Source organism: Nerophis lumbriciformis, linkage group LG02 (assembly GCF_033978685.3).
Source record: "Nerophis lumbriciformis linkage group LG02, RoL_Nlum_v2.1, whole genome shotgun sequence".
In the NCBI taxonomy this organism is placed as follows: Eukaryota; Metazoa; Chordata; class Actinopteri; order Syngnathiformes; family Syngnathidae; genus Nerophis; species Nerophis lumbriciformis.
The window spans coordinates 10667895-10685380 of record NC_084549.2 but is presented as its reverse complement, the minus strand read 5'-3'; the positions used below and the strand labels follow the sequence as shown (position 1 = coordinate 10685380).

Genomic DNA, 17486 nt, shown 5'->3' with positions numbered 1-17486 from the left:
AGAAAATGGCGGATTGCTTCCCGATGTGACGTCACAACGTGACGTCATCGCTCCGAGAGCGAATAATAGAAAGGCGTTTAATTCGCCAAAATTCACCCATTTAGAGTTCGGAAATCGGTTAAAAAAATATATGGTCTTTTTTTCTGCAACATCAAGGTATATATTGACGCCTACATAGGTCTGGTGATAATGTTCCCCCTTAAAGAAGCTGGGGATCGAGCCAGACTGAAGCGAATGGTTTATCAATTTTACCACCCAAGGACCAACAGCATCTAAAACATTTAAGAAAAGTGGAGTAGGAACAATGTCTGCAGGGCTCGATCTGGGTTTCATTTTGCCCAGTAAAACCTGAACATCCTGTAGGCTGACAGGAGTAAAGGAAGACCATGATGCGCACACAGGGGCTGGAGTAGTGCATAAACCATCCAAGGGAGGACTAATACTGGCCCTTATGTCTTGCCCCTTGTTTACAAAAAAGAAAACAAAATCTATTACAGTCATCCTGTGCGTACACAGGAAACTGAGGAGATTGTCAATAGTGTCAAATAAGACTTTAGGGGTTTTCTTATTATGCAAAATAAGATTTGAAAAGAAAGCCGAGCGAGCACTTTTCATCATTTCATTTAGCTCCATTATAATTGTTTTTAAATGGAGTCTATGGTCCTCTAATTTTGTGGCTTTCCACAAACGTTCGCCTTTCAGACAGCTTCTCCTGAAGCTGGAAATGGCTTCATTCATCCATGGACAAAGATTTTTATAAGAGCCCAGAGTGTTTTTATCTGGTGCTACTGTGTTTAAAACAGTAAGACAATGATGAGGAGTTTACCGATCTGATATAGATAGATAGGTATCTGTCCAAAATCAGCAAAAAATCAAGTATCGTCTTATTTAGCATCTAAAATCACTGATATAAACTCAGGTACTTGTGCTGGACAGCAAGTTAACATAAATGTACTCCAATAAACATACAAGGTTAGTATTTTCTTTTATCTTAGCCAAGTCATTTACAAATGGTGAATATGGTAGGCTACAGGCTACTAGAAGCCAGCAGCTACACGCACAATAGTACAGTGGTCCCCAACCACCGGGCCACGGGCCGGTACCGGTCCGTGGATCGATTGGTACAGGGCCGCACAAAAAATAATATATATATATATATATATATATATATATATATATATATATTTTTTTTTTTTTTTTTTTTTTTTAAATTAAATCAACATAAAAAAAACACAAGATACACTTACAATTAGTGCACCAACCCAAAAAACCTCCCTCCCCCATTTACACTCATTCGCACAAAAGGGTTGTTTCTTTCTGTTATTAATATTTCTGGTTGTTACATTATACATCAATATAGATAACAAATAATAAAAATAAAAAAAGGCTGTTTTCCGATGTTGTGGTTCACCTAAAATGTCAGAATGCAACATATGGCACACCTCTAATCTAACGCGTTCACGCAGAAACAAGACTCTGCCACGCTGGACATGGAGCGTGCCAACAAGGAGATAGAGATGCTGAGGAAGCAGTACGAGGCCATGTCCCAGGAGCTGAAAGAAGCCACGCAGGAGACCGAGGTGGCCAAATGTCGCCGGGACTGGGCCTTCCAAGAGCGGGACAAAATAGTGGCGGAGAGGGAGAGCATCAGGTGGGCGAGCGAGGAGTTGTTGTTGTTGTCGTTGTCGAGGCTCCCGGATGACACGCGTTCACCTTTCCAACCCTTTCCTCCATCCCCAGGACGCTGTGCGACAACCTGCGTCGGGAGCGAGACCGAGCAGTCAGCGACCTCGCAGACGCCCTGCGGAATCTGGACGACATGAGGAAGCAGAAGAACGACTCTTTGCGAGAGCTGAAGGAGATGAAGTGAGTCGGTCAATTTTTGAAGTGTACACTGCAAAAAGTCAGTGTTCAAAAACAAGAAAACAAATACAAAAATGAGGGGTATTTTATTTGAACTAAGCAAAATTATCTGCCAATAGAACAAGAAAATTCGGCTTGTCAAGACTTTCCAAAACAAGTAAAATTACCGTATTTTTCGGAGTATAAGTCGCTCCGGAGTATAAGTCGCATCGGCCGAAAATGCATAATAAAGAAGGAAAAAAACATATATAAGTCGCACTGGAGTATAAGTCGCATTTTTTGGGGAAATTTATTTGATAAAAGCCAACACCAAGAATAGACATTTGAAAGGCAATTTAAAATAAATAAAGAATAGTGAACAACAGGCTGAATAAGTGTACGTTATATGAGGCATAAATAACCAACTGGTATGTTAACGTAACATATTATGGTAAGAGTCATTCAAATAACTATAACATATAGAACATGCTATACGTTTACCAAACAATCTGTCACTAGGGATGTCCCGATCCAGGTTTTTGCACTTCCGATCCGATACCGATATTGTTTTTGCACTTCCGATCCGATACCGATACTGACCGATACTGGCCTATCCGAGCATGTATTAAAGTTTAAAGTTATTTAGCCTACTTAGTTGTCAGAATCATGTTGAAAAGGGTTTTAGTACTCTTGATAACAACTAGCCAGCTGAATTAGGGGAGTTTGAATAATACACAATGGTTGGTAACAAGAAACTGACCTGTTTATTCAAGGATAAACACAAAATAGACAAATTATACATGACAAACAGAAATGGCATCATTGAAACTAGGGCTGGGCGATATGGCCTTTTTTTAATATTGCGATATTTTAAGGCCATATTGCGATACACGATATATATCTCGATATTTTGCCTTAGCCTTGAATGAACACTTGATGCATATAATCACAGCAGTATGATGATTCTATGTGTTTTGATTGATTGATTGAGACTTTTATTAGTAGGTTGCACAGTGAAGTACATATTCCGTACAATTGACCACTAAATGGTAACACCCCAATAAGTTTTTCAACTTGTTTGAGTCGGGTCCACTTAAATTGTTTCATGATACAGATATATACTATCAGATATATACTATCATCATAATACAGTCATCACACAAAATAATCACATTGAATTATTTACATTATTTATAATCCAGGGTGTGGATGGGGGCGCCGGGTGTAAGTGTCAAAAAGACAGCCAAAAGAGTTTGATATGAGAATAAATCTAAAGTTAAAATATAGGGTAGAAATGCATCCATTTGCAGGAAATGTAGTCTTGATTTTCAACATATTCTTTTAAGGCTTGCATGTCTACATTAAAACATTCTTCTTCATACTGCATTAATATATGCTACTTTTAAACTTTCATGCAGAGAAGGAAATCACAACTAAAAAAATCACAAATTTTTTCATACGGTGTTGATCTGGAAATTTTTGCCTCGGCATTTTGATGGTGTGGACGTGTGGCACCGAATGGAGATAAGCGTCTCGACAGAAGTTATAATATTTGAACAATAATGACGAAAACTGTTTTCTCTGTCGTGTCGGTGTGTCGAAAATTGTTATGCGCTTATTTTTTTATTTGATTTTGTGCGTGGCATATAATTGCTATGCGCAGAGGATGTTTAAACAGTGCTTGCGCAATTGCACAGGCGCGCACCTTAGAGAGAACGTTGGTCACACGGCTGCGCTAGCATCACAGCTAACGTTAGCCATGCTGCTACCTCTCTGCTCGGGGAGGGCGTATACGTATGTGACGTATGACGTGACAGTATGTGACGTGTGTAAGAAGGTGCGCTTGCTGTCTGTGAGAAGCTCAGACACAGAAAAGAGTGAGAAGAGCCTGTCGTGTAATGCCAGCAGCTAAAAGCAACTGCGTTAGAATCCACAGACCTGTGGACAGTGCCGGCCCAAGCCTCCATGGGGCCCTAAGCAAAATTTGATTTTGGGGGCCCTCTATTTCTGCCAATAATATTGATTGTTGATCATTCACACACCTACTATAAACTCATTGCGGCTCTGGCAGTGTTGTTTACATTATCCTATTGTCAGCCTGGCATGTCTTTACAAATGACATGTCATTTATAAAGATATGGGGGTGGCCCAGTTAAGAACATAAATAATACCAATGAATGAACGAATGATGTCCAGAGTGCCACATATGGTTCCTAATCTTAAAATGTAGAAAACATTCAGCTACAAGAGTGGCCTGGGGTTGAACAGTCCAAGTGATAAAGCTTTGTATTTACAGTAAAAGTGTCATCTTGTCTCATCAGTCTTGTACATATTAGTCTTTAATTACTAGTTTACATTTTTAGTTAATTGTTCATATTTAATGTTTACTTTGTACAAAGAGAGCGCAGTCTACTGAAGTTAAATTCATTAATAGTTTTCCCCTTTGAAAGACGCAAGGCAAAATCCTTCCATTTCACCATGTTGCTACAATGATCTTCACTGTTTTCATGCTGTTTCAGCAGTGCACCTATGTTGACCCAATCCCGCTGTCCCTCGGCTGCCAGTTTTAAGGACTTTTTGGAAAATAATTTGCAGCAAAAGCAATAGACTGCATCTTTACTTCTTGAATAAGTCAGCCAGCTACGCTTGACTTTTTCCCCATTGACTAGCTGTCTGTAGGTATAATGATAATGAAAACTTCGGCCATCATGCCGTTTGGGGAATGAAAAGTTCTCCTTAATAGACAGTGGTCCTCTGATCACCTGCTCAGTCCTGTCTGAATCTGAGAGGAAAGATATGGCGTCACATTAGTGCCAAAAATCCAAGCGCATAAAAACTGTTATCGCGTGCCGATTCTCCACTTTGTGCGCACGCGACACCCTTTTGCACGCGCGTGGTGTCTTTTTGCGCGCGCGTGGTGTCTTTTTGCGCGCGCGCGGTGCCTTTCTGCGCGCGCGCCGTCTCGGTCTGTGCGCTCTCTGTGTACTCCTGGCATCTCTCCTCGCGCTGTCATTTTTTTTTTGGCGCTTTGGGGGCAGGTATGCTTAGACAGCCCCTCCTTTCTGATTGGCTCTGAGCATTTTTCATATGACCAATCATTCTCCAGCGTAGCAACGTTGTAGCCATCTTACCTCGGACAGCTAGCCTCAATCATTACATTGATGTCAAAGCAAGTTATGGTAATTTAATTAGTACATGTACCAATTAAATTACCATAACTTGCTCGATTTTCGACCAATTTACAAACGGTTTGCCTTGTTACAAATCTTATTACATGTAGATATGACATAGGATGCTGCACCTGTTGAAATTACCTCTTTCGCTATAAAAAAAATGACTTAATTGTGCAACATAGTTGTGTAGGGTCAGTGATAGTCAGTTCTCTGATTATTTTAAACTGTTTCAGAATACATTATTAAAAGGCTATTTTTAACATTTTAAAAACAAAATTCAAAGATTATTTCATTAATTTTATGGCTGAATCAAAAGAAATTCCATAAATTAGAAAACAAATGTTCAAGAAGAAGTGAAAACTTTGCGCCTATAACAATCTTGATACATATTGACGATGACCCGCCCTGCTATACTTCTGATTGGCTCTGAGCATTTCGCCTGACCAATCAGAAAGAAGGGGCCGTCTAAGCATACCCGCCCCCAAAGTGCCAAAACGAAACATGCCAGCACACAGACCGAGACGGCGCGCGCGCAAAAAGGCACCACACGCGCGCAAAAGGGTGTCGCGCGCGCGCACGAAGTGGAGAATCAGCGCGCGATAACAGTTTTTATGCGCTCGGATTTTTGGCACTAATGTGACGCCATAGCAGGCGGCAAGCGTCACAGGTGCAGCAGAGGCAGCTTTACATTTAAAGAGAGGCAGGAAGAATCACTAAGCCTAGATCAGCAGCAGCACTCTGTTGACCTAAAATTGTGTTTTTGTACAATAATATATCTTTGATCATTTAGAAATCATCAGTCAGACTCGTACATGCAAAAAATTAAAAATAAGATTTTTTTGTTAATTGCTTTTGGGGGCCCCCTGGTGGCCGCGGGGCCCTAAGCAAGCGCTTAGTACGCTTATGCCTTGGGCCGGCTCTGCCTGTGGATGTGTTGAAGGTGTGCTGGAAAATGCGGAACAGAAATTATAGGGAGCAGCAGAAAAGTGGAATGTATTATTTAAATAGGTGCGTTGGAAAACACGGAGCGGAGTTTTTTTTTAACTGGATCTGGATCGGCCTTTTCCCATGCCTTGCCGATACGCATTTTTATGCAAATATCGGTGGCCGATCCGATCCAAATATCGGATCGGGACATCCCTACTTCTAATCGCTAAATCCCATGAAATCTTATACGTCTAGTCTCTTACGTGAATGAGCTAAATAATATTATTTGATATTTGACGCTAATGTGTTAATAATTTCACACATAAGTCGCTCCTGAGTATAAGTCGCACCCTTGGCCAAACTAAGAAAAAAACTGCGACTTATAGTGCGAAAAATACGGTAGCTAACCTCAATGAACCCCAAAATACCTTAAAATAAGTATATTCTCACTAATAACAAGTGCACTTTTCTTGGTAGAAAAAAAAAAGACACCTTTTTGCTCAATATGTTGAAAAATATTCTTAAATTAAGTAAATGGCCTCATGATTTTTTTTTTTTTCATGCTTGAAGTAAGAAATTATTACTTTAAAAAAGTAGTTTTATACTTGTGAGTGTTGATGACACAGCTTTGCAACAGTTGATATTCTAGTTTCATGCATATTTTACTCAATATAGGTCATAAAATCTCAACTACAAACTGTAATATCTTACTGAGATCATTTAGGACCAAAACCCTTAAAACAAGTAAAACACTGAAAAAATCTGCTTAGTGAGAAGAATGATCTTATCAGACAGAAAATAAGCAAATATCACCCTTATTTGAGATATTTAATCTTACTTAGATTTCAGTTTCTGCGGTGTAGGTAAGCGAATCGGCTCAGACAAAGGAGCCCAGAAAAATAAATCTTCCTCCATGTGAGCAACAGCACAATATTGCTTCTCCAAGCCTGCCTGCCTGCCTTGTATTTAAAAGCTGTTGTACTCCGCATGTGTCTGGTCGTGTAAGCTCCAATGTTGCGCCTTCAGAAACACCACGGCGCTCACTCATTTGTACATGCCTAGATTAAAAATGTAATCCTGAAACGCCGCAGTGATTTTTTTTTTGTACCCTCCCTCATTTTCTCAGCTCCCTTTTGTTTTATATTGCGTGTAAAAGCTCCCTCTGCTGGCTGCTGAAGTGTATGACAGACTAGGAAGTCAAAGCTGGTTCTTTCCTGTTGGGGTATTTAAGATGATTTGTGTCAATCAGAGGGGTGTTTTTAGGGTTAGTGAGTACACATTTGAGTTCCCACACTAAAAAGCAGAATGTGGTATTACCCATTTCCACATAAAGGCATTCTTTAAAAAAACAAACATATAATTACATGCTCGGTAATGCACACTGTAAATATAGATGGCGTGTGAATTCTCTCCTTGTTCTTCCACACTGCAAAAACTGAAATCTAAGTAAGATGAAATATCTCAAATAAGGGTGATATTTGCTTATTTTCTGTCTGATAAGATAATTCTTCTCACTAAGCAGATTTTATGTTAGTCTTTTACTTGCTTTAAGGGTTTTGGTCCTAAATGATCTCAGTAAGATATTACAGCTTGTTGCTGAGATGTTATGACCTATATTGAGTAAAACATGCTTGAAACGAGAATATCAACTGTTGCAAAGCTGTGTCATCAACACTCACAAGTATAGAACTACTTTTTTAAAGTAATAGTTTCTTATTTCAAGCATGAAAAAAAAATACGAATGTGTCTCATAATTAAAACAGATGACAGCCAAATGGACTTTGCTGTTTAATTTTCAATGAAACAATAGAAAACACGTACTCATATAGTAGTACAGTTGGCACAGTACAGTAAACTGACAGTTAATACTTAAACATTTAACATTTCAAACAATTTTGAACAGAAATAGTTCATGCACATTCAGATAAATTCCTCAAAATTACAATAAAAAAAAATGTGGCCGGGGGTCGGGGCTGTATATATGCGCACTAATTGACTGAAAAAGCATGCACTTGGCGCGATGATGTCATGTTATCGATGGAAAAATGCATTTTTAGACAATATGATTTGCCTGAGCGGCTAGGAGACCCCGAGAGTAACAAGCGGTTGCCTTGTTGCCTTTCCATTAAGAACAATAAATTAGTTTTTAGTATAAGTTTGCTGGTTTCAAGAAATGTAATGCCGAGTGCATATCATTATGTCAAGATAATGGCACTAGCATCTACTTCATTTAAGAATATTTTTCAACATATTGAGCAAAAATGTCTTTTTTTTTCTACCAAGAAAAGTGCACTTGTTATTAGTAGGAATTAGAGATGCGCGGATAGGCAATTATTTCATCCGCAACCGCATCACAAAAGTCGTCAACCATCCGCCATCCACCCGAACTAACATTTAATCAAAACCGCACCCGCCCGCCTTCCGCCACCCGCCCGTTGTTATATATCTAATATAGACGATGCAAGGCATTAGTGAGTTTATAAAGCTTTTGCCTGTTAAAGAAAGGAGACTGATCCAATGCAGCAGAGACATTCAATGCGTGCCACGCTGTCACGGCCCAGACGCACACCAGTGCGCAATCATCTGGGAGCCGCGCTGAGCGCACTTCCAAGCGCGCTCGCGCCACTCAAACTGCTGCAGGCAGCTGCGTTCTATCTTGTTTTAACATCCTGTGGCACTCTTCTGGGATCACGGCGGACGAAACTGCTCATGCTCAGGGTGTTTGTGGAGGTTCGGGTTTTGCACAAATGCGATGCACCATGTTAGATGTCCCGGTTTTGTGACTGTCGTAGACATAAACGTAGCCAGCATTACTATCATCCTGATTTACAACCTCATAAAAACGAGTCCACGCTGAACTTTTCTGGCCTTTTTTTCCCCTGGTCTTTAATATTCCCTTTTTTAGTTTGTCGCGTACCATGTTTGCTGCCGGCGTTGCCATCTCTTTTTTTTTCTTCTTCTGTTGTGGCATGCTGCAGGTGCCTGCTCGTTTTTCGTATGTGGGTAACAACATTTAACTATGTATATATATTTCCGAATTGGTTTAACTGCCACCCGCCTGAATCTATTTAAAATCTAATTTTTTTTTAATTTCAACCGCCTGACCCGCGGACTCCGCGGTTGTGTCCGCAAACCGCGCATCTCTAGTAGGAATATACTTATTTTAAGGTATTTTTGGGTTTATTGAGGTTAGCTAATTTTACTTGTTTTGGAAAGTCTTGACAAGCTAAATGTTCTTGTTGTATTGGCAGATAATTTTGCTTAGTTCAAATAAAATACCCCTCATTTTTGTATTTTTTTTTTCTTGTTTTTGAACACTGACTTTTTGCAGTGCACCACTGACTAACCTTTCACCTTTTATAAAAGAGAGAAAATGGAGGGCCAACTGGAGAAGGAGGCCAGGTTCTGTCAGCTAATGGCCCACAGTTCACACGACTCGGCCATAGACACGGACTCTCTGGAGTGGGAGACCGAGGTGGTGGAGTTTGAGAAAGACCGGGTAAGAGCAGCCTTGAGTGTACTCACCTTGTTCAACTCCTCAGTAACTGACATTACACTCACAGGATGACATGGACTTGAAGGCGCTCGGGTTCGATATCGCAGAAGGGGTCAACGATCCATATTTGCCAGGGGATTGTGGGATATTTGTGACGAGGGTGGACAAAGGAAGTATAGCAGATGGAAGGTTAAGGTGAGAGCGCAACACAGCATTGCCGGCTCATCGCCACTTCTTGTTGACGTCACTTCCCTTGCAGGGTAAACGATTGGTTGCTGAAGATAAACGACATGGACCTGACCAACAAGGACAGGAAGCAGGTGATGAAGGCGGTCCTGAACGTTGGCAGGTTGATCAACATGGTGGTACGGAGGAGGAAGTCTCTGGGCGGACGGCTGGTTACTCCCGTTCATATTAACCTGATGGGACATAAAGGTACTTTACAATGCATTTATTCTTTCAGGAACCAGGTGATGTCTGTTTTTGGTATTCGGGACTTCTGCACACTCGACTGTGGCTCGATTTTCTTTTTTTAAGTCCCACCTTTTATCACTGTCACTGTATTGACAGATTTGTATTTTTTTTTTTTGAAGTCTCATTGCAGCACCTCTGTGTTTACAAGTTGATTAATGATCGTATCTAAGTAGAGATGTCCGATAATATCGGACTGTCGATATTATCGGCCGATAAATGCTTTAAAATGTAATATCGGAAATTATCTGTATCCGTTTCAAAATGTAAAATGTATGACTTTTTAAAACGCCGCTGTACGGAGCGGTACACGGGCGTAGGGAGAAGTACAGAGCGCCAATAAACCCTTAAAGGCACTGCCTTTGCGTGCCGGCCCAATCACATAATATCTACAGCTTTTCACACTCACACACAAGTGAATTCCATGCATACTTGGTCAACAGCCATACAGGTCACACTGAGGGTGGCCGTATAAACAACTTTAACGCTGTTACGAATGTGTGAACCCACACCAAACAAGAATGACAAACACATTTCGGGAGAACATCCGCACCGTAACACAACATAAACACAACAGAACAAATACCCAGAACCCCTTGCAGCACTAATTCTTCCGGGACGCTGCAATATACACCCCCCGCTACCCCATAAGAACCCCGCCCACTTCAACCTCCTCATGCTCTCTCAGGGAGAGCATGTCCCAAATTCCAAGCTGAGGCATGTTAAAAAAAATAATGCACTTTGTGACTTCAATAATAAATATGGCAGTGCCATGTTGGCATTTTTTTCCCCCATAACTTGAGTTGATTTATTTTGGAAAACCTTGTTACATTGTTTAATGCATCCAGCGGGGCATCACAACAAAATTAGGCATAATAATGTGTTCATTCCACGACTGTATATATCGGTATCGGTTGATATCGGAATCGGTAATTAAGAGTTGGACAATATCGGAATATCGGATATCGGCAAAAAAGCCATTATCGGACAAGGTATTTTTCCAGAATTGTATTGCGTTGCAGTGATTAATATTGATGTTAAGGAACATAACTCGCTATATTACGATATTTATCAACCAATATGTATTAAGTCAGGGGTGTCGAACTTGTTTTCATCGAGGGCAGTCATGGCTGCCCTCAGAGGGCCGCTTGTAACAGTGAATGTAAGAATATAAAAGTATAATCGCCTCATTATATTATTGCCTATGCCAGGGGTCGGCAACCCAAAATGTTGAAAGAGCCATATTGGACCAAAAACACAAAAACAAATGTGTCTGGAGCCGCAAAAATTAAAAAAATTAAAAGCCATATTACATACAGATAGTGTGTCTTGAGATATAAATTGAATTAAGAGGACTTAAAGGAAACTAAATGACCTCAAATATAGCTACAAATGAGGCATAATGATGCAATATGTACATATAGCTAGCCTAAATAGCATGTTAGCATCGATTAGCTTGCAGTCATGCAGTGACCAAATATGTCTGATTAGCACTCCACACAAGTCAATAACATCAACAAAACTCACCTTTCATGCACAACGTTAAAAGTTTGGTGGACAAAATGAGACAGAAAAAGAAGTGGCATAAAACACGTCCTAGAAAGTCGGAGAAAGTTATACATGTAAACAAACTACGGTGAGTTCAAGGACCGCCAAAATTAGTAGGACAAAACGGCGCTCGCCAAATACTCAAATCAGTGAAGCATGTTTAATATAAACAGTGTGCTTTGTAACAATTAGGGAGGCTTGTGTCATGTTTGTCCTCCTACATAAACCAAAAATAAAACAAAAAATAAAAAAATTTCCCCTCATCTTTTTCCATTTTTCATAAATTTTTTAAAAAGCTCCAGAGAGTCACGAGGGCGGCGCTAAGAGCTGCGGGTTGCCGACCCCTGGCCTATGCATTTGGTTATTTGATTTTTGTACGTACAAATTGATGGATAACTTGCTTTGAAATCGTAAGTCGAGGTGACAAGCAGATATTTAAGTATTTATTGTTATTTTTACAAACTATCATACGGTATATAATAATTAGGGATGCTTAAAAAGTTGTTTTTTTTATCACATTCAAATCCTGATTTTTTTTAGTAATTTTCAAAAATTTAATTTTAATTTTTTTTTACATACATTTTTGGAAAAAAAAAATTTTTAGGCCATCTCTATGCTTACTATGGGTCATACGTCAGCAACCAAAAATAGGTCTTGTAAGCTATTTGGTTAAGGTGGTGTTTTTATTATACCAAATAATACACTGCAAAAATCAGTTTGAATCGAGAATCATGTTGAATCAAATATCGATTACGACTCAAATCCTCACCACAGGAATCACAATCCAATGGCGATGTGCTCAAAGATTCACACCAATAACAATTGAATATTTGTATATATATCAAAGTTTAAAACAGATGAAATTTCATGTATTACATAAATGTTTTTCTGTCAAAATGGAAACAATGATAACATTTAGTAAGAAAGATGAAGTATCCACATTATTCCCAGGCTTTCGCGGGCCACATTAAATGACGCGTCGGGCCGGATCTGGCCCCCCGAGCCTTGAGTTTGACGCCTGTCATAGTATTAACTGTCGTCTATTTCTGTTTTTTCACTCTTCGTTGAAAAACAACAAACTAATGCTGAAATGGAAGAGAATTAGATTTGCATCATATTAAAAATGTCCGAACTTCTGTTAACTGTATGTTTAATAGTTGTCACAATAGCAGAATTTCAGCTGTCCATTCCATGATTTTGACACCTATTCAATACCACAATATAAAAAAGGAAAAAAAAAACGGACCCATGTATTTTTAAATTCTCGACTTTAGTGAAATCTGTTTCAAAGTGTCAAGTAGTTAAGATCACTGTGCCTCAACATCTTTTTGCACATCATTTAAATCACAGTAAGGTAACTGTACATAAAAAAAAAAAACAGCAAGGTTCTATAGCCTCTATGTACAGTACAGGCCAAAAGTTTGGACACACCTTCTCATTCAATGTGTTTTCTTTATTTTCATGACTATTTACATTGTAGATTGTATCTGAAGGCATCAAAACTATGAATGAACACATTAACTCGCTGGAATATAAAAACAATATAACATACATCCATAAACGTGGATGCATATGCAAAAGCGCAATATATTTATCTGTACAGTATCCATCCATCCATCCATCTTCTTCCGCTTATCCGAGGTCGGGTCGCAGGGGCAGCAGCCTAAGCAGGGAAGCCCAGACTTCCCTCTCCCCAGCCACTTCGTCCAGCTCTTCCTGTGGGACCCCGAGGCGTTCCCAGGCCAGCCGGGAGACATAGTCTTCCCAACGTGTCCTGGGTCTTCCCCGCGGCTTCCTACCGGTGGGACGTGCCCTAAACACCTCCCTAGGGAGGCGCTCGGGTGGCATCCTGACCAGATGCCCGAACCACCTCATCTGGCTCCTCTCGATGTGGAGGAGCAGCGGCTTTACTTTGAGCTCCCCCCGGATGGCAGAGCTTCTCACCCTATCTCTAAGGGAGAGCCCTGCCACCCGGCGGAGGAAACTCATTTCGGCCGCTTGTACCCGTGATCTTGTCCTTTCGGTCATAACCCAAAGCTCATGACCATAGGTGAGGATGGGAACGTAGATCGACCGGTAAATTGAGAGCTCTGCCTTCCGGCTCAGCTCCTTCTTCACCACAACGGATCGATACAGCGTCCGCATTACTGAAGACGCCGCACCGATCCGCCTGTCGATCTCACGATCCACTCTTCCCTCACTCGTGAACAAGACTCCGAGGTACTTGAACTCCTCCACTTGGGGCAAGATCTCCTCCCCAACCCGGAGATGGCACTCCACCCTTTTCCGGGCGAGAACCATGGACTCGGACTTGGAGGTGCTGATTCTCATCCCAGTCGCTTCACACTCGACTGCGAACCGATCCAGTGAGAGCTGAAGATCCTGGTCAGATGAAGCCATCAGGACCACATCATCTGCAAAAAGCAGAGACCTAATCCTGCAGCCACCAAACCAGATCCCCTCAACGCCTTGACTGCGCCTAGAAATTCTGTCCATGAAAGTTATGAACAGAATCGGTGACAAAGGGCAGCCTTGGCGGAGTCCAACCCTCACTGGAAACGTGTCCGACTTACTGCCGGCAATGCGGACCAAGCTCTGGCACTGATCATACAGGGAGCGGACCGCCACAATCAGACAGTCCGATACCCCGTACTCTCTGAGCACTCCACACAGGACTAACCGAGGGACACGGTCGAATGCCTTCTCCAAGTCCACAAAGCACATGTAGACTGGTTGGGCAAACTCCCATGCACCCTCAAGGACCCTGCCGAGAGTATAGATCTGGTCCACAGTTCCACGACCAGGACGAAAACCACACTGTTTCTCCTGAATCCGAGGTTCGACTATCCGGCATAGCCTCCTCTCCAGTACAACTGAATAGACCTTACCGGGAAGGCTGAGGAGTGTGATCCCACGATAGTTAGAACGCACCCTCCGGTTCCCCTTCTATCTGTACAGTAATCTATTTATTTATATCTGCAACTTATTGCTCTTTTATCCTGCACTACAACAAGCTAATGCAATGTTCTTAACTGTACTGTAAAGTTCAAATTTGAATGACAATAAAAGGAAGTCTAAGTCTATGTAGAGTTATGTACTTAACAAAAAAAGGTGAAATAACTGAAAACATGTACGGTATTATAATCTAGTTTCTTCAAAATAGCCACCCTTTGCTCTGATTGCTGCTTTGCACACTCTTGGCATTCTCTCTATGAGCTTCAAGATGTCGTCACCTGAAATGGTTTTCACTTCACAGGTGTGCCTTATCAGGGTTGATGAGTGGAATTTCTTGCTTTATCAATGGGGTTCGGACCAATGTTCCCTCTAATTTTTCATGTGTGTGAGCAAAGGCAAAAACTCCCTGAGCATTCAGCGGAGCCCATGTGAGCAACATCAGACGTGCACACTGTGGCTCCACCAGCAGCACACCTGTCCCAAACCTGACTATATAACAAGTTCAATCTCCATCCATTTTCTACCGCTTGTCCCTTTCGGGGTCGCTGGAGCCTATCTCAGTAGCATTCGGGCGGAAGGCGGGGTACACCCTGGACAAGTCACCACCTCATCGCAGGGCCAACACAGATAGACAGACAACATTCTCTTATTATTATAATCAAATGACAGCAGTCATTTCCATTTCTAATATAAGTGTTTAGGCCCACTTACAATGACAATAACAAAAAATATTGTTTTTCATGAACTGTGTACTTGTATTGTTTGTCTGGGTGGAGGTCCTGCTTTGGAAATAATTTGTACCCCTTTCAGACATTGCATTTAGTTCCCATTAAAACATTCACATGTTGCACAATGATATGTAAGCAGGGGATCATGTGTACATTCCTGCAGCTTCCTGTTTGTAAAAAAAATATTTTTATTAGTATTTATTTAATATACTAACAGCATTTTATGATTAATATTTATAAATTAAGATTCCTTATAAATGACACTAGAATAAGCACACATATGATTGGTAAATCATAGTGTAACGCAGGGGCGTCACTAGCTTTTAAGGACAGGGGGGGCTTAGCCCCCAGGAGATGCATGGGTTGCGAGCGAACGTTACGCACAAGCACAAAACTTCACAAACGGCTAACAAAGACTTAGAAATTATTCATTGTTATTATTATTATTATTTAAAAAGAATGCACAGGACAAAATTAAATGCTCCCCGGGACGATGGCTTTTAACCATTTTTTTTCTTTTTCTTTTTATGTATTTATTCATTTTACATTTTATATTAAATGCCTTGGTTTTTCCTCCCTCTGAAAATCCTATGAAATGTTTAACAAGCCATCCTGTAATAATACAACAGCTATTAATGTAACAATACAATAAAACAAATATATTTAATGATGTTTTTTCATTATTTTAACAATAGGCTAATGTACATTACTTTATATAGATTCTACAAGAAACACAAAACTTAAAAACTAAATTATTTACAATTGTACACACAAGGTTTCGTGCAGCTTCACTCATTGTAAAAGAAGATAATGTGCTTCGTACACCCGCAGGACCGCAAGCAAGGTCGCAGAGAAAATGCGGACTGGAATTTGAGTGATGTGGGCATTTTCTATATGAACAAGTGGAATGGATTGGATACCGACACACTAAAGGGGCGCTCTACCTTACGCTATGAAGTGAGGGGAAACTGAGTGAATAATAACAGGTTATATGATTATTTATTTAAACTCATATTCGGGCCACTTTATAATGAATGTGTCGGCATGTATTTGTAAAAAAAACCCAAAAAAACCCACCAAATTATTTAGGGGGGCTTAAGAATATTTTAGGGGGGCTTGAGCCCCCCTAAAATAGGCCTAACAACGCCAATGGTGTAACAACCTGGAATGACACTTTATATGTGGTGTTGGAGTTGTCCGACTTTTTGTGTGGCTGTAAACGCAGCACTGGCTAAGTGCCATATGTGCATGTGTTGGCGCAAGTGAGAAAGAGCGAGCGGCTGCTTTTGATAAATGCAGAAAATGACCACTTTTGCTAGATATAATTTTTTTTCTAATGTTTTGGTGATGTGTTTATGGCCGACAAAGCGTTTTGCTCAGTAAAGTGATGTATGGAATTCATGTCCTGAAAGCGTCTCGACAGACGTTACAATATTTGAACAATGATGACGAAAACTGTTTTCTCTGTGTGTCGAAAATTATTATGCGCTTTTTTTTAAAAATTGATTTTGTGCGTGGCATAGATTTGCCGTGCGCAGAGGATGCTTGAGCAGTGCGCAATTGCACAGGGGCGCACCTTAGAAGGGAACGTTGGTTGGGACCATCAGTTGTGTTGTGAATGAGGTGTGTCCAAACTTTTGGCCTGTACTGTATATCAAAATAAACAATACTGTGCTTGTAAATATGATCAAAAATTACAACCATAGTTAACTATTTTACATTAAAAAAGTACAAAAAACACACTTGATAGTCTTTCAATATGTCATAATGTAATTTGTAATGAAATAGGCTAATAAAAAGGATAAAACATACTTAAAGACCAATCTGTGGTTTTACTTATAGTATCAACGGTCCAGGTTTTTTTTAAATTACCTTATGCATTTTTGCTCTGTTTTTCCTGTTTTGTTCATTTTATTTCTTCAATGTTCCCCACGGGTGCATAAAAAAGAGCTGCCTTCTGCAAATGGCCCCAGGCCAAATTTTGAACACTACTGTTTTGCATACTTCACCAAGAAGGCAAAGTTTTGCCAAACGACGTAAGAGTGTCTCTCAGATTTGTTTTCTTAGTGCTCATAGAAGCGATAAATGTTGGGTACAACTTTGTGGAGGTTTTCTGCACGCTCCCTGGGTTTTTGCTGGCAGATCTCTGCTGTCACTCGCGTGGGAAAATACTGTCAAGACCGCTTGTATTTGATTATTGAAGAAATGCATGACTGTGTCACTTCCTTCTCGCGTTTGGCTGGCAACATAAATCTCTTCTGCTATGTCTTTTTCCGGCAAAGCAGGTGTATAGTAGGTGTGTCGTGAATAGGGATTTTTGTGGTTCCGATTCCACTTTTGATTGTG

General features: G+C 40.5%; 1 protein-coding gene across 3 annotated transcripts in view; it reads left to right on the top strand.

Annotated features, from left to right (window-relative positions):
• The window catches only part of dlg5a (discs, large homolog 5a (Drosophila)), a 223529-nt gene that overhangs the window by 125543 nt on the left and 80500 nt on the right, over nt 1-17486 (top strand). For all 3 annotated transcript variants that reach the window (XM_061936460.1, XM_061936531.1, XM_061936380.1), the window contains exons 9-13: nt 1467-1651; nt 1741-1866; nt 9309-9441; nt 9506-9633; nt 9698-9873. In XM_061936460.1, the coding sequence (XP_061792444.1) occupies nt 1467-1651; nt 1741-1866; nt 9309-9441; nt 9506-9633; nt 9698-9873 (748 nt within the window). The remainder of the gene's footprint in view (nt 1-1466; nt 1652-1740; nt 1867-9308; nt 9442-9505; nt 9634-9697; nt 9874-17486) is intronic.